Here is a 17,211-nt window from a genome sequence, read left to right as displayed (position 1 = left end):
AACACATCACCAATCTCTGGGGCTAGGATGAGTGAGAAGAACAACCTGACCTCAAAAATTCTGTCTTCCTTACCTGAAAACAGTCAAAGCACAATGATAAAGGCCATGCCTTTCTTTTGAGTGATTCTTGTGCGTATTTGTTATAATATTTATTAATTTATTTATTTTGGCACACACAAATAAATGTGAGCTACAGGAGTGCGTTGGAGGACATTAGGTGAACTCTGGGATAGCTTTGGGTGAAGCACAGTTGCTAACTTCTTTTCCTCTTCCAGACCTAGAGTGGAGGAGGAGGAGGAGGAGGAGGAGGCTGCTGAAGAGCAGTGATGTCACCTCCTGTTTTCCTGGAAGCCCCTGCCCCTTCTGGTCAGAATGCTATAAACATTACCAGACATCCCACCGCATCTGCTGGAGTCAGGCTACCCGCATAAGCATTAAAACCTGATCAATCAAGTGGTCCTAGCGTGTTTTCCTTTGCATTTTTTTTAAATTTTTACTTGTGTTTAATTCACATTGTTACTATCAAACAGGGTCTTCATGACGACCTCAGAACTTCATTTTCACATTTTATAAATGTATTTATTTATTGATCTTCTGTAAAAAGCCAAATTTCCCCATTGAGACAAATAAAGTAAGTAAGTAAGTTAGCTAGTTACGTATTTCTGCATGGGTTCCTCCCCTGGTTGGGGTTCAAATTCTCTTTTTATGTATTTTTGGTGTATTGTTGAGTTTTTGATTTATGTTAGTTATTTCTGTTTATATTCTGATTTATTCCTTATGCTTGTGTTATGTGTCTTGTGTTTTGTTGGTGGTTCCCAAAAAGGTGAGGCCTAATGCCCTCAGCCCTCAGCCCTCAGCCCCCAGACATACACACTGCACTAGAAGGTTAACGCTAGATACATTCAACAGAGAGAGTAACTGCTGGACGGACAGAAGTTACCTTATCCTGACTGTTATATGACATTTAGTATGTGATTCATGAAAGCTGTGCTAATGTTTGTGATGCACCGTCTGTTACAGTGACAATGCAGTGCATATGTCTCTGTTATATGACATTTGGTATGGAATGCACAAAAGCAGTGTAGATGTTTGTGATGTGCCATCTGTTGGAATTAAAAATACAATGCATTTTATCACTACAAATATATGTAATGTGCCACCTGTTAGAATGATAAAATGCAATGCATTTCATTTCTACAAATATATGTAATGCGCCACCTGTTAGAATGACAAAATGCAATGCATTTTATTTCTAGAAATATTTGTGATGTGCCATTTGTTGTAATGACAAATGCATTGCATTTTATTACTACATGAATTACAAAATACATTCCAATGGAAAGTGCACTGCAAACATTAATGCTGAGGTCTCTGTTAGCCACTTAGATTTCAACCCATCTAATATGGGCAGCACAGGTAGTAACAAACCTAAATGTTTTGGCACATTTTTGAGTTTTGCCAATAAGCGGTTACAGTGCCAGTTTCTTACATTCCCATAATTTAAAAGAAAGAAGTGAAAGCAGACATTAATACAAATATCAATAAATCTATTACATTAATATATTAATATTATAGTATAAGCAAAACTAACAGACAAGGACAAACCGCTCGCACTGTGGGCCATGCGCTCTGTTTCACAAATTTTTGAGTATGGCGTGGAGATTTGATTTCAGTTCTGTAAAAACATGAAACCAGCTGCTGACAGAGCAGTTACACTCAATTTGTTTGTATGATTTTATTGCTTCGGCCCCCAGTGACCTTATGTAAATGTAACCTTAACATTTTGGTCTCAGCCGATGCTTTGGACAGGATTTGAAAGTTCATCCCTTTCTCACTGTAGGCAGTCTTTGATGTAATGGCATTCATTGGCTCTTTATAGTCAGAACAATAGCAGTCAAGCTCTGCTGGAAAAGAGCAGGCGACGTTTGTTATCAAAGTCTGATCCCCTTTCCTCCAAACACAATGAAGTCAGTGCCACATATGTAATTGAATTATAGTCCACCTATCAGAAGGAAAAACATTGACACCATTCCCAGCGCCAAACTGCTGAACGTCTTTGTTGTCGATGTGTGTTTTTAGAGTCCACCATTGTGTTTAGGCAAAGTGATGTGCTAAGCAGTCTTCTTCTAAGTATAAGCGCTTAAACTCAAAAGAAAACAGCAAACTGACATACATGAAGATTTAAGTTATGGTGCAAAGGTATGCAGAGAGAGGAAGTCAAAATGAGAGATAAAGGCTCAAGGCCCAGGCACAAGGGCTTAGCTTATAAAAAAGCACTCCACCTCAAAGGCAGTACTATATTATATGAAGGGCTAAAGAAAAGAGTACAAAAATGCTGTGCTATAAAGTGGACAACTGTAGAAATTGGTCATGGGCAATTTGCTCAATGGCACAAAGCTAGCTAGCAGGAGAATTCAACCCTGAAGCCCACTGGCCTACTGACTAGGGCAAAATGGCTCCCATGTGACACTTGAGAAATTTTGAGGATCGTAAGGACCAACAGTTCCTGTTCACCCTCACTTAGCACATTCGGCCAACACATTTAACACAAAGCTAAGTTATACTTCACAGAGCCGAAGTGGATCACTCTGATTGGCAGAGGTGCAAATGGAAGAACACATGAAAACATTGTGAATTACCACAAAAGTTAGTCTGTATACTGCAGGTTGGCATACTGGTACAGAGGTAGCGCAGCAGCTCAGTAAGGACACCAGGGTTTATGTCCTGGGTCCTCCCTGTGTGAAGTCTGCATGTTCTCACCGTGTCTGCCCCATTTCCCCTCACTGTCAGGTTAGGTGGATTAGTAATGCTAAACTAGCCCTAGTCTGTGTGTAATGTGTGTGTTTGGATCGGTGTGCTCCCTACTGTCCTGACCAGAGACTGTTCCTGCACTGCTCCCTATGCTTTCTGAATTAGGCTTCAACCCCACATGCAACGAGGATTAAGCGGAGTTAGAAAATGGTATGGTGTGCTGTGGTACTCTGTATGGAAAAGATGATTCAACGTCCTTGCAAGAACTTGCTGATTTAAAATATTTCACTAAATAGTGAAAATAATTTATTATATAAAACATAAATACACCAACCTTTGGTCTCATTACAGGAGACCATCTGAGAGAGTGCCCAGCTTGTCAGAGTCTTTCAGGGGCACCATGGGGATGGCATAGGCAGGAAAGCTCCCCACAGATGTCAAAGCACAAAATGGCAGCACAAATGCTCCAGAAAAACTGGGGTGAGAAGGCAGATACCCTGCTATATGTCCAGTAAGTCTCCTTGTCTCTCCTCCACCATAGCACGATGCTGCCACCACCACACTTCATCAAAGTGATCATATTAAGCAGGTGACAAGCACTGCCTGGTCTTCTCCAGACATTGTGCTTGGAGTTCTGCTCATAAAGTTTCATTTGTGTCTCATGGGGCCAAAGAATCTTTCTCCTCATGCTGACAGAGTCCTTTAAACTGTCATAACCCTTGTCTAGCCACTCCACCATAGATGCCTGACTGATGAAGTGCTGCTGAGATGGTTATTCTTCCAATAGGTCCTCCCATCATAGCAGAGGACCTCTGAAGCTCTTACAGAATAGCCATTGAGTCGCCCCCCAACTTCTCTACCAGGGCCCTTCTTGCCAGGTTACTCAGTTTGACTGTATGGTCAATTCTAGGATGAGACGTAAAACATCTGGGCATCCTTCACAAAGATTAGGGTGTATACCAAAGTCCTAGCTAAATTGCCCACCATGGCCTAGTCATTCTGTACCCCTTCTTATCCCATCAAGTCTAATTGGTTAACTATCTCTCACTCCTTCTCCACCTAACAGTTAATGTGTGGTGAGCATAATGGCACAAAAATAGCTGCTGTCACATCACCCAGGTGACTGCTGCACATTAGTGGTGGTTGAAGTGGCTCCCCACTCACTGTGTAAAAGTGTTCTTTAATTATTTATTATTAGGAAAAGTCCTGGTGGTTCCAACCTTCCTCCATTTCACAATTTCTGAGACCCCTGAGCACCTGGGAACACTCAAAGCTTTACAAATGGTTTGATCCCCTTGCCCTGACCTCTGCCACACCACACTTTGATCATGGAGGTCAACAGAAAGTTCTTTGGACTTCATAACTTGGTTGTTGTCCTCACATGCATGGGGAACTGCAGGACTGTCTATACAACGATGGACTTGTGCACTTCAAAGCAATGTCCAGTCAATTCAGTTTGCCACAGATTGGCTCAGATCAACTTGTAGACATATCTCTAACAAGAAATAAAGCAAACAAAATGCACCTGAGCACAATTTGGAGGGCCTCAGCAAAGGATCGGACTACATCTAGGAAGAAGAAATTTTAGTTTTTGATTTTTAACAAATTCACAAACCTTTCTGAAAACAGGTTTTCAGTTTGTCATCATGGGTTACTGAGTGTACAGTCGTGGCCAAAGGTTTTGAGAATGACCCAAGTATTGGTTTTCACAAAGTGTACTGCTTCAGTGTTTTTAGATCTTTTTGTCAGATGTTTCTATGGTATACTGAAGTAGAATTACAAACATTGCATAAGTTTCAAAGGCTTTTATTGACAATTACATTAAGTTTACGCAAACATCCACTGAGAGCAACTTCTCCCAACCATCCAAGAAGAGTTGGGTGACCAACAATGAACAATCCAGCATGATGGAGCACCGGGCCAGAAGGCAAAGTTGAGAACTAAGTGGTTTAGGAACAAAACATCGAAATTTTGGGTCCATGGCCTGGAAACTCCCCAGACCTTAATCCCTTTGAGAACTTGTGTTCAATCCTCAAGAGACGGGTGGATAAACAAAAACCCACCAATTCTGACAAACTCCAAGAATTGATTTTGCAAGAATGGACTGCCATCAGTCAAGATTTCACAGTTGATGGCATGCCAGGGTGAATTGCAGAGGTCTCAAAAAAGAAGGGCCAACGCTGCAAATATTGACTCTTTGCGTAAAAATAATGTAATTGTCAATAAAAGCCTTTAAAAATTCTGAAATTCTTGTAATTCTACTTCAGTATATCATAGAAATATCTGACAGAAAGATGTAAAAACACTGAAGCAGCAAAATTTGTGAAAATCAATCCTTATGTCATTCTCAAACCTTTTGGCCACAACTGTAGATTAACAGGCAAAACTGTTATTTTCATCCATTTAAAATGAAATCTACAACCAATGAAGTGGAGAAAGTGAGGAGAGATGAAGACATTTTGAATTAACTGTGCATGACAGAATGCTCTAAACTTTATGAGCTCCTGGCTCAACTTTGTGCTCAGTGGCGTCGTTCTGCAGATGGTGGACAACGAAAGCGAGTGACATGAGCCCACCTACTAGTAGGGGCTGTGGCGAGAAGCCATGACACACCTGGGAGGTTTTAGGGTCTAGTGCATTGTGGAAGTTACAGAACCATGACTTCATTTTTGAACACAATCGCACTTCAAAAGAGTGTGCTGCACCAAAGCGTGTGCCATGTGGTAGTGTGTGTATAGCCAAGTGATCGGGCCATTGCTTATACAATTTTCAATAAAGCTGCACTGCATTTTGTGTTTGCACTTTGTTTTGGCTAAATGAAGGACAAACACTGCATTCTTACACATATACTGTACTCACTAAAAAGCAAAAAAAAATCTGAAGTTCATGGAATCTTTTAAAAAAATGGAAATTATTATTTTAAAAAGATTGAGTAGTATATAGACTATGAGTTTGTTTAGTGTTCTGGAAGGTTTAACTCATGCCACTCGGGAGGAAAAAATACTTGGGACGTGAATCAACGGTCACATTCCACCACACGCCTCCTTGAATGCTAACAGAAGCTTGGCAAAGGACATCTTGAACAATGGCATGTGACCTCCCTGGAAATAGAAACTGCGTATGTTGTGAAGTATTACAGGAAACAAAATTGCTTGAATAATTAGAAATTATACACCTGATTTAAATGTTGTGTGCTGAGACCTTTATCATACTGTATGTCACTCAAACACATCCCACATGTTGTGCTACGTTTCATTTTTTTAATCCAAAACTGCCAATACAGCCACAGAGCAAGAAACTCTAGTGTGTGTTACAACAGATTATCCACTCTTGTGGGTCTTGTTTTTCTAATTAAGGGGCTCTTAGATCTAAAGACTTCAAGATACAAATGCATTCCCCTTTCCCTCACATAATCAGGCAGGTACGGGAACGAAGAATATGGCATGAAGCCTAGTGTGTCCTTTATTATGAGGCATGAGGCAGGCAGACTGTTGCTTTGCATTTAATCCTATGAAGAAATGATGTGTTGCACAGCAGGTGGCATGGTGGAGCAGTAGTATTGCTGTTACCTCGCAGTAAGGAAACCAGGGTTCACATCCCAGGTGTTCCTGTGGAGTTTTCATGTTCTCCCTGTTTCTTGTGGATTTCCTCTGGGTGCTTCGATTTCCACCCGCACTGCAAAGACTTGCAGGTTAGGTGGATTGTTTATTCTAAACTGCATCCTCACATGTGTGTGTGCGTTGACACTCCGATGGACTGGGACCTTGTTCATGGGTTGTTGCTGCTTTGTACAGCATGATTGCTGGGGTAGGCTCCAGCTGCCCTACAACCCTGCTCAGGATATAGAGATAGAAAGAAATGACAGGCACTATTAGATAGATAGATAGATAGATAGATAGATAGATATCCATCCATTATCCAACCCACTATATCCTAACTACAGGGTCACAGGGGTCTGCTGGAGCCAATCCCAGCCAGCACAGGGCACAAGGCAGAAAACCAACCACGAGCAGGGCGTCAGCCACCGCATATAGAAAGGTATGAAAGACACTATATAATAGATAGATAGATAGATAGATAACAGAGCAGGAAAAATGATAAAGCCAGAAAACGAAATAAATGGTCAAAATTGGAGATCAAAGAAAAAAATGACAAAACCAGAAATGCTAACCCAAAAATCAAAGTCTAAAGTTCAAAGCAAGGGTCAATACCAAACAATTCCCAAAGTAAAGCACAGAGTTCACAAATAAGAAACCTAATCTCAGATAATACTAGGACTGCTCAAGATTACCTTTATATGGTGACGCTGATTATGAAATAATGTTTTTCTTTTATTATATGTTCTTTAAATATTACATTTTTTAAATACTGCATTTCTATGTGTAATATTATGTTCCCTCATGTCCCTTGTATTTTTGACATCACCACTCCTAGCTCACCCTCTAGTTGCTTAGGTCAGAACAGAGGAAGCTCAGAAGTTTTCTGTAGTGATGGTAAGTATCGTGTTTTCTCTGATTTGAACTATGGACAACCATCAGCTTATGTCTGGGTTATATTCTGGCATTGGCATATGTCAATAGTTATGAGGGAGAGGTCTAATAAACTCATTCAGAACCTAATTTTTTATTAAGCATTTTAAGGAAACTTAGTGCTTTTGCTGTGATCTCCATGTTGTTTGTGGTATATGGTTCTGTTTATGGTCGCCAATCCATGCTGCAACCAACATCTTCATATCAGCTATAGGTCTCTTCTGCTGCTTCATTGAAGCTGCAATGACTCACTGATGTATGTAAGCCAGCAGATGTGTTTGACGTGGTTTCTAACTACTGCATCTGCGTTTCTCCCAATGCTAATCACAGAGCTGCTTTTATGCCAGCTTCTCCAGGTAGTCCTGCTCTCTGATCTTTGCCACCAGAGGAGCATGCCCCTCGCGGGTGTAGACCCAAGGGTGCTACACTATTATGGATTTCATTGGTGCAGATTCTTTACCAACCTCACTAATCTTGTTCTTGTTATTCGAAATTGTCATTATTATAGAGCGGGATCAGCCAAAGTCACATGGAATAAGCTAATGACACCTCTTTTCTAACTTGGATTCCTTAATAAACCTGTCATGATTATGCACCCAACTTCAAGAATATATAGAAGCTATGAAATGCATTCAGGAAACAAGAGTGAACAAGATTGGACGCAAAGAGCTTGTGTCTGATATGCTATGAGACTGCAACAATACAGTGTTCTTTTTTCTTAGTAAATAAAGAAAGTACACATTAACATATAACAATAAGGAGTAAATACTGTACATACCGTATATACTCGTGAATAAGTTCTCCCACAGATAAGTCGGGACTTGATTTTATCATGTAATTTCTGGTATTTTATAATGTCGGTCGTATAAGTTGAATGCGGAAAACTCCCGCTATTGGTCCAAGAGATTATGATATGCTAATGCCCACCTGAGAGAATAACAACGGAGCACACTGCCTTTTTCTCTATGTATTGTGCCTACGTGACCACACAGTAATGCTTAAACTATTATGAAGCGACATTTGCACTGATTTGTGTTTTTTGTATCTCACATCTTCATACCTGTTTATTGTAAGAGCATCCATTATCTATGATGGAGCATCCAATCAGAAGAAAATATGAAGCTGGTTTTAAATTAAAAGTTGTTGAAGTAGCAAAAGAAATTGGTACTGCTCTGCTGCAACATAATTCAATGTGCCTGAGAAACTGATGGGAGACTGGAGGAGGCAAGAAGATGTAAATGAAAAAAATGTGTCTCATTTTTGAACGGGCGTATAAGTCGGGGTCTGATTTTATGATCGATTCTGCTTATGCATTGTGTTTTTAGGTGCTGTTTGCTTTAGAATTGCCCTGGACACAACTCCTTTTGCTCTTTGAGCAGTTTGCTAAGCTTTTTCATTGCTAATAAATCTCTTCATTTATAAAGATAATTTTGTGCATGGTTTTTCAAGTCAAAACTTTTTTGTATCATTCTTCCCTTTCTCTTGAGATGCGCTCTGAATTTGAGGGTCAGTTAGATTATTTTAACAAGTTAACTACTTTCAGGCTTGCGTAGGCCGAGGCAGGCCATTAAGTTTGGGATTAAGCCATTTGGCCTATCTTATGGAGCCTTTAGAAAGCCCCATACTCTCTCTTGCTCTCTTCTGACTTCAGACCTGAACATTAACACTAATCAAAAGTCAAAAAAAAAAAAGAATGAAAGAAAGAAGTTTGATAACGGGAGATTTCAAATAGCATAATCAGTACTTTAAAATGACACAAAGTATGGTGTTATCTCTGCAAGTTCAGATCACTTGGAACTGTTCAGGTTGTCCTTTATATTAATGTCTAGTGCCCAGAGGGGACTGGGCGGTCTCATGGTCTGGAATCCCTACAGATTTTATTTTTTCTCCAGCCGTCTGGAGTTTTTTTGTTTTTTCTGTCCCCCCTGGCCATTGAACCCTACTCTTATTCGATGTTAATGTTGATTTATTTTTTATAATTATGTCTTTCATTTTTCTATTCTTTAATATGTAAAGCACTTTGAGCTACTGTTTGTATGAAAATGTGCTATATAAATAAATGTTGTTGTTGTTGTTGTTGTAATGTCTAGTGTTGGATCAATACTAAAACTTTGACTTTGGTATCAATACCAGCTTTTGGACCTCAATACCTGTACTAAAACAGTTCAGAAATAAATAACAGATAACTCCACAAAGCCATGTCTTGCTCTAGCCTCCCTGGTGCAACATAGAATTGTGAGCCGCCTGTTTGCGCTGACCTATGCACCACTTCTCTCTCGAAGCCATTAAGGCCAGCTTGTAATAAATGGGGTAGGAGTTTCCGGGAGTTTGTCCCAGTGAAGTCTCAATTGCAATAAATAGTCAGGGAGGTTATCCTAGTGGAGTTCTGATTGCAGTAGTAATATAAATGTTTAAAAAGTAGGGAAAGAGTCCTTGAGGACATTTATGATTTACCGGGTCACATGAAACCTTTTATTTGTGCAAGTACTGCTCAGGAGTGCAGGGATACTTTACATTTTAAGAGTCATCCCCCTCACAGAAGTAAGCTTGGGGGATGAGAGACAGGTTTTAGATTTATGAGCCCAGCAAATGTATCTGAGACAGGCCATTAAAAAAGGAAGTTATTTAAAGTCAGACAATGAAGAGATGAGAGCAGACCAGATAATGACCTGAAGAGAACAGATCAGGGATGAGCTGACCAGAAAGAATTGAGTGTAAAAACAAGTTTATGTGCCACCTGCAACTACACATCTAGCAATACCAGGTTGCATGGTTTGCAAAGCCACATTCTACTTGCTTTTGCTTATGGCACTAATTTTAATGTTAAAGATTAAAATTGACTATCTATAATGCACAAATACATGTGTAATCTTTTCTTTTCTGCATGTTCTGGTACTCTGTCTAATTGCCTGGAGTTACAGATATACAAGGAAGGGTGAAATTTTGAACTACAATAGCAGTCAAACCTGACAGTGTGTTGAGTGTATGGGATATGAGGAATTCTTTTAACATCTACATGATAAATAGTATAAAAGGGAGAACAGGGCCACCTTAGCACCCTAACACAGAGATCACACATTCCTGGGATTATCTGGGAGAGAATAACAAGACAACAGTCAACATTAATGTTACAAATGGCAGCACCCATAAACAATACAAAATGGCATTACGGGAAAATGTTAAAAAAATGATACGTTTTCTCAGGAAGGAAGGCAGTGAAAAGTAATTATATCCAAACAGATTCCTTGACTTAAAAAGCCCAGTTTAGCAGCAAAAATGTAAAAAAAAAACCTCCCAATAATAGGTACGAAAAATTAACAAAATACGGAACAGTGGCTACCTGTACTAATAAAAATACAAAGCAGACAGATGATTCCTGCTTGACGTCAACATCTGAAAATCACTCTTAAAGATGACCTTTACTTGTGAGCTCTGTGTCTGCCACAGCCTCAATGGACATGTAGAAGCCCAAGCAAAGCATTTCCTCTTACCTCTCTGACACTCATAAACATCGCAGCATTCTCCAGGTGTTCCTTTGCCTTGAGACACCAGAATCAAAAGGAATCCTTCCGGACAGGTCTTCTTCACGCATGCCTCTTGGTCACACACACATCGCTGAGAGGCTATTGGGCAGCAGCTGTTCTCTGAGACTAAATCCTGCCTAAGAATAGAGTCTGCTGGGCAGTCAGCTTTTAGCTGATCAGGACACTTGACATCAGAACAATTCAGCTTACCTGGAAAATACAAAATACACCAAAATTAACATGATTCAAAATGAGACAAAAGGTCAGTATAACACAAAGATACAAAACCTCAGGCCACTGTAAAAAACAGAAGAAGCCAGACAGTCAGTAACACAGGCAGTCTTTAACTCTGGAGAGAGCAGAATCGTAAGCAGCAATAGTCACGAGGAAACAGATTGCTGCCTACAAGTTTTAACTATTCATTTAAGAAACAGCACATAATATGAGAACAAAACCCAATCAAATGAAAATAACCTAGTAAGTAGTATGTCCCAAACACAATCCAGCAAACCTTTACAGAAAAGGAGTACTATTCAAAGATATTTTTAATTTAGAGAAAGGTTAAAAACATATTTGTGATACTTGGACATATTTGGGATTGGCTTTGAAATAATGTTAATACCTTGATGTTGAGGGTCATCTCCAATGTATCTCTCATTCTGGTTTACAGAAACTGTGTCTCAATAGCAACAGGTCACAAAACCTCCAGCAATAAAGATACTGCTGAGTCACCCGACTTACTAACCCAATTGTTACATTGATAAGAAAAATCACTTCTTAGACACACATGATGTGAAACTGGAAATCTTCGTTACAAATGAAGCTTTACTTTGGAGAGTCGTTACATGATTGATTAGTAAAGTTAGATGAGTTAATTCAGTTCAGTAGTGGGTGATACCCTGCCTGCTTCTTCTTTTTCTTTTTCTTCTTTTGACTACTCCCATTAGGGGTTGCCACAACGGATCATCTTCTTCCATATCTTTCTGTCCTCTGCATCTTGTTCTGTTGCACCCATCGCCTGCATGTCCTCTCTCGCCACATTCATAAACCTTCTCTTAGGCCTTCCTCTTTTTCTCTTCCCTGGCAGCTCTATCCTTAGCATCCTTCTCCCAATATACCCAGCATCTCTCCTCTGCACATGTCCAAACCAGCGCAATCTTGCCTCTCTGACTTTGTCTCCCCACCGTCCAACCTAAGCTGACCCTCTAATGTCCTCATTTCTAATCCTATTCATCCTCATCACACCCAATGCAAATCTTAGTATCTTTAACTCTGCCACCTCCAGCTCTGTCTCCTACTTTCTGGTCAGTGCCACCGTCTCCAACCCATATAACATAGCTGGTCTCACTATCGTCCTGTAGACCTTCCCTTTCACTCTTGCTGATACCCTTCTGTCACAAATTAATCCTGGCACTCTTCTCCACCCATTCCACCCTGCCTACACTCTTATTCACCTCTCTTCCACAATCCCCATCACTCTGTATTGTTGATCCCAAGTATTTAAACTCATCCACTTTCACCAACTCTACTCCCTCCATCCTCACCATCACACTGACCTCCCTCTCATTTACACACATGTATTCTGTCTTGCTCCTAGTGACTTTCATTCCTCTCCTCTCTAGAGCATATCTCCATCTCTCCAGGGTCTCCTCAACATGCTCCCTACTCTCGTTACAGATCACAATGTCATCAGAAAACATTATAGTCCACAGGGACTCCTGTCTAATCTCATCTGTCAACCTGTCCATCACCATTGCAAATAAGAAAGGGCTCAGAGCCGATCCCTGATGTAATCCCGCCTCCACCTTGAATGCATCTGTCACTCCTACCGCAGACAACACCACTGTCACACTTCCCTCGTACATTTCCTGTACAACTCTTACATACTTCTCTGCCACTCCCGACTTCCTCATACAATACCACAACTCCTCTTGAGGCACCCTGTCATATGCTTTCTCCAGGTCCACAAAGACGCAATGCAACTATAAAAATTGCCATTGGCATACCACAGACAGCTTTCATTTCTATGGTACAAAAACATAACATATCTTCCCTATGACGATGTGGAAAAAAATAAGCCACATCATTAATTAGTAAAAAGGCCTTTTTTATTACATCAATGGATTCAGGACTCTTATTGGATTTGTAAATGCCTTATGTGATACATTCACAGTGTATTAAGAGCCACCTCAAATCTATCCCCTCTTATTTGACTTACATCATACATTGCTATAGGTCATTTTTGCTAACAGTACAAATTTCACTGCATAGGACAATGAGCAAAGGTAGAATAAGAGACAGAGATACTGTTATGTATCCAACAATTACTATTTGTTTTGGTAATTAGCGAAATTATTAATTAGCCTTTATTCGTTTTTCAAACTTCCTGAAATGCATGATCAGAGTTGCCAAAAGGACAAAAACTAGCCTGCCTCTTACATCATGGCTATTGTCTTGAAATATACAGTACATGAAAGGAAATACATATTTCTTAAGTTAATATTTCCTAGAGAAGTCAGCACATTTTGTGGTAGAAACAAATTAATAAAACTGAACAACAATATCTCTCCATTAACCTTTAAGGTGGTGAAACAAAATCAATGGAATTGCATAAGGCTGTGATGACTGTGAGGATGTTGTATGCTAAATGCAGTTTTAGCAGCAATGGACAATCGATGGGTGCCTAATTTACAACATATATCTGCTCTTTGTTTTGAATGATACTTATTATTTTATTACTAAAAATAATAAATAACTCGATCTTGATACTTTGCATTTTTCTTTTTAGCAGTATTCAGGTGAGAAATTGTGCTTAAATGAAAGCAAAATCGTCTTGTGTTTTTTCATATAAGCCATTGCTATGTGTCTGTTTATGGCTCTGCCTCTATAATGGTAATAATCCTCTTCTTGGGTTCCTGTATGGCACTGATTTTATTTAATTACTCCGACAGAAATTTTTAAGAACCCCTAGCTCAGGCATGTCAAACACGCGGCCCCCGGGCCGCATGCGGCCCGCATGACAGATCCTAGTTAGCACTAAACTTGTACAAAATGATTACTATCGTTTGTGATTGAATCATTCTGCATCTTTGGCGTTACTTATTGACTTTTCTTACTTCTGCCTTCTGACAAAAGCATGTTTTCCCATGGCATTACGGTACCGGAAACATCCTCTGCTAGTATAGTTGCAGCTGCGAAGTCGCAACTGAACTGCTAGGCTGCGGTCTCGGACCATTACCAAGTCGTGAGAGAACTGCCAGCAACAGAGACTCACTCAGTGAAGGGCTACAGCAAAAAGGCTGCCCCCTTCACTGAGGACACTTCAGAATGCTAGGCGGGCGGGGCTTTGCAGCGGCGCAGAAATAGGAGAGAGACCGCGGTGAGAGAGTATTACAACAAAGTATTTTTGTTTCTGACAGTTTCCCCATATGACACGAGTCCACAGAAATCTCGTTACTACGAAGTACATTCAGCAGCAGATACATTCATTACAACGAAGTGACCTTGAAATGCTTGAATGAATCATCCACAGAGCAGTTAGTTCTGTGGTCACAGCTCAGTTGTGGACATTTTCACAATGATCCCCAAACAGAAACATTGTAAAAAATGTTCTTTCTTCGAACATTCCTCGTACTGTTTTTTTGCTGTTTTTGTTTTGTGTGGTATTAAGTGATACCTTTTCCTTATTGCTCGTCAACATTTGAAAAACATCCATTGGAATTTAACTCATAGTCACCCTTCTATAGAAACGGCATACTTGCTATATGCAAAAAAGAAGAAAAATCTCGGGTTGCAAACGTATGCGAACTGCTGCATTTGAAGACGCCGAAAAAGCCGTTTTAATGTGGTTGCAGTGATGCTTGTTCAAGAAACATTTCTATTAATGTGCCACTCATTCAAGAATATATGATGTTTTTAAACTCTCTTGGGACAATCTTACACGTGGCAATAGCGCTTCGGGACGCACTTCAGCGTGTCGTTCCCGTTAGGTGGGGGGGGATCCCAGAACCCAAAAGAGTTCAGAAACCTCACAATATGAAGAAGAAGAAGAAAAGGATAACTGTGCTGACCACAACATGCTTCCGCATTTAGATAATGTTCACGTTGAATTCCTCCCACCCAATTGCACGTCAGTGCTTCAGCCATTGGATTTGGGCATCATTCACACCCTGAAAATGTATTATCGCAAGGAAATGCTCAGAAAAATTCTCGTCAGCATAACTTGTAGATAGGAGAAGATTAAACTTAACGCGAAAGAAGCTATTGAAGCTGCTTCCATTTCCAACATCCTATCTTTGTGATGCACATTTTCTGCAGTGACAGCAACCAAAACGAGATCACGGAGTAGACTGAAGATAAGCAACACACTTCACGTGTCACTGTCTTCCATCCTCCCCAGATGGGATCGTCTGGTTGCAGGAAAACAAGCTCAGGGCTCTCACTGATTCTGCATTATGGTATGCTGTATAATTTCTATTACTATATTATAACTTAATAATAATAGAAATGTGTTGTAAATTGTGTATGAAACTACCCAACAAACCCTCCCATAATCACCCCATAAACTCAAACCTCCAACAACCCATCCGTCTCTGGAAAAATTTGCTTCTAGTAAAGTGGTCTTTGGTGTCAAAAAGGTTGCGGACCACTGGACTACACTACTGGCTGGGCTGCTGAGACTGGCCACTGGGCAGAACTGACCATCATGAGTAGTAATAGCTCGCATATTTTCACGTTTTTTTGCTCTAGTTTTATGTAATTTTGTGCTAGTATTGTAACGAACAGTTAGTGCAGACTACAGCTGAAGATCTGAAGTGGACGTGAAAGGTGGTGAGTTGTTTATTAACAGATTTTTGTGATTTTGAGTTTGTATAATTAGTGTAGGTAAGGGGGCTTTTTGCATATCGGCTAATTTTACACTATTAACTTTGAAGTAAACTTAGTAAAGTAATATTAGATTTTTGGAGGATTTGTTTTCCAACATGTATTACTGAGCAATAAATTCAGTGAGCATTTTCGCGATTTCAGTTCACACGAACAGGACTTTGTGCTGTTTACATCACCATACTCTTACAACGTTGAGAATGCACCTGAGAATATACAAATGGAATCGACTGAACTGCAGTCAGATTCTATTCTGATGGCAAAATACAACGAAGTTGGTGTGCCAGGCTTGTATGCTTACCTGCCACCCTCGTATGTGCAGATCCATAAGTTGGCATCGAAAGTACTGTGTATGTTTGGAAGCACTTACCTTTGTGAGCAATTGTTTTCGTTAATGAAAGCTACCAAAACCCCACATCGCTCAAGACTTACTGTCGAGCACCTTTCATCCCTCATAAAAGTTGCAGCTGCACAAGATTTCAAGTCTGATATTGACAAACTGGTTATTAACAAGAGTTGCCAAGTGTCGGGACAAAAGAAATAAATCTCACACTGTAAGTCTCCTATATAAGCAATGAATATAATATAATGAATATAATATAATGAATATAAGATAATAATATAAGGACTTTGCTAAGAGGCTAAGGCTCTAATTGTACGTTGTTGCACGGAGATTGTATGGAAATAAATTGCTTTTCTTTAAACTTTAAACTTTAAGTGTTACATTTTTTAAAGTTTTTAGTATTGGAAAGAAAGCTACAGTAACTTTGTATAATTGTATAATAATATTTGTTACAGTGCAGCCCGCTGACGCACGTATGGCCATCGAAGCGGCCCACCAATGGTAGTAAGTTTGACATGCCTGCCCTAGCTAATAGTATGACTTCATCAATTATGTGATCTAATAATGTACTTCTTCATCTCATTCTTTTGAGTTAACACTACACTAGTTTTTAAAAAAAACGATTAGCTTTGACCCCCTCAGGAACTCCAGTCTTGGGGTCTAATGTTTCTACATGGCTCCTGACAATATGCCATCCCATTTCTGTAAAGTCACAGTCCCTCCAGACCATATTGTCTGTCACCTGGTGGACGATGTTGTTTTTCTGCTACATCTCTTAAAAGGTCACACAGTCCTCCTCCATTCACTCTTGCACTGTGTTCTCCTAAACAACAGACTGCTTGGTGTAGTCACCTCCTATCAATTCTAATGTTTAAAAAGAGCAATATGGTGCAATTTCTCTCGGCCTAGTGCCAGTTGCTATCCTCTGTTGGCAACAATGTGTCTTGACCTCCTACCAGCCAGGTGCGGCCTCTTTCTGCTATTCAGAAGCCTGGAGTCTTCTTGTGTCTGAAGCAACAATTTTCATACACCTGGATTTTCTGCCATTCTTCTCTACAGATCCTCTCAGGTTCTTTCAGATTGGATGGAGACCATCAGTGGAGAGCTATTTTTTGGTCTCTCTAGAGATGTTCAATTGGGATCAAATGAAGACTCTGGCAGGGCCACTCAAGAACTCTTA

At 40.0% G+C, this 17,211-nt stretch overlaps 1 protein-coding gene across 2 annotated transcripts in view; it reads right to left on the bottom strand.

Moving 5' to 3' along the window:
- Positions 1–17,211, bottom strand: part of LOC120518319 (cysteine-rich motor neuron 1 protein-like) — a 165,653-nt gene that overhangs the window by 58,828 nt on the left and 89,614 nt on the right. For both annotated transcript variants that reach the window (XM_039741057.1, XM_039741058.1), the window contains exon 2: positions 10,772–11,014. In XM_039741057.1, the coding sequence (XP_039596991.1) occupies positions 10,772–11,014 (243 nt within the window). The remainder of the gene's footprint in view (positions 1–10,771; positions 11,015–17,211) is intronic.

This window comes from Polypterus senegalus, chromosome 18, assembly GCF_016835505.1.
Source record: "Polypterus senegalus isolate Bchr_013 chromosome 18, ASM1683550v1, whole genome shotgun sequence".
NCBI lineage: Eukaryota > Metazoa > Chordata > Cladistia > Polypteriformes > Polypteridae > Polypterus > Polypterus senegalus.
The sequence above is the reverse complement of the archived record's forward strand: the minus strand, read 5'-3'. Positions and strand labels throughout refer to the sequence as shown.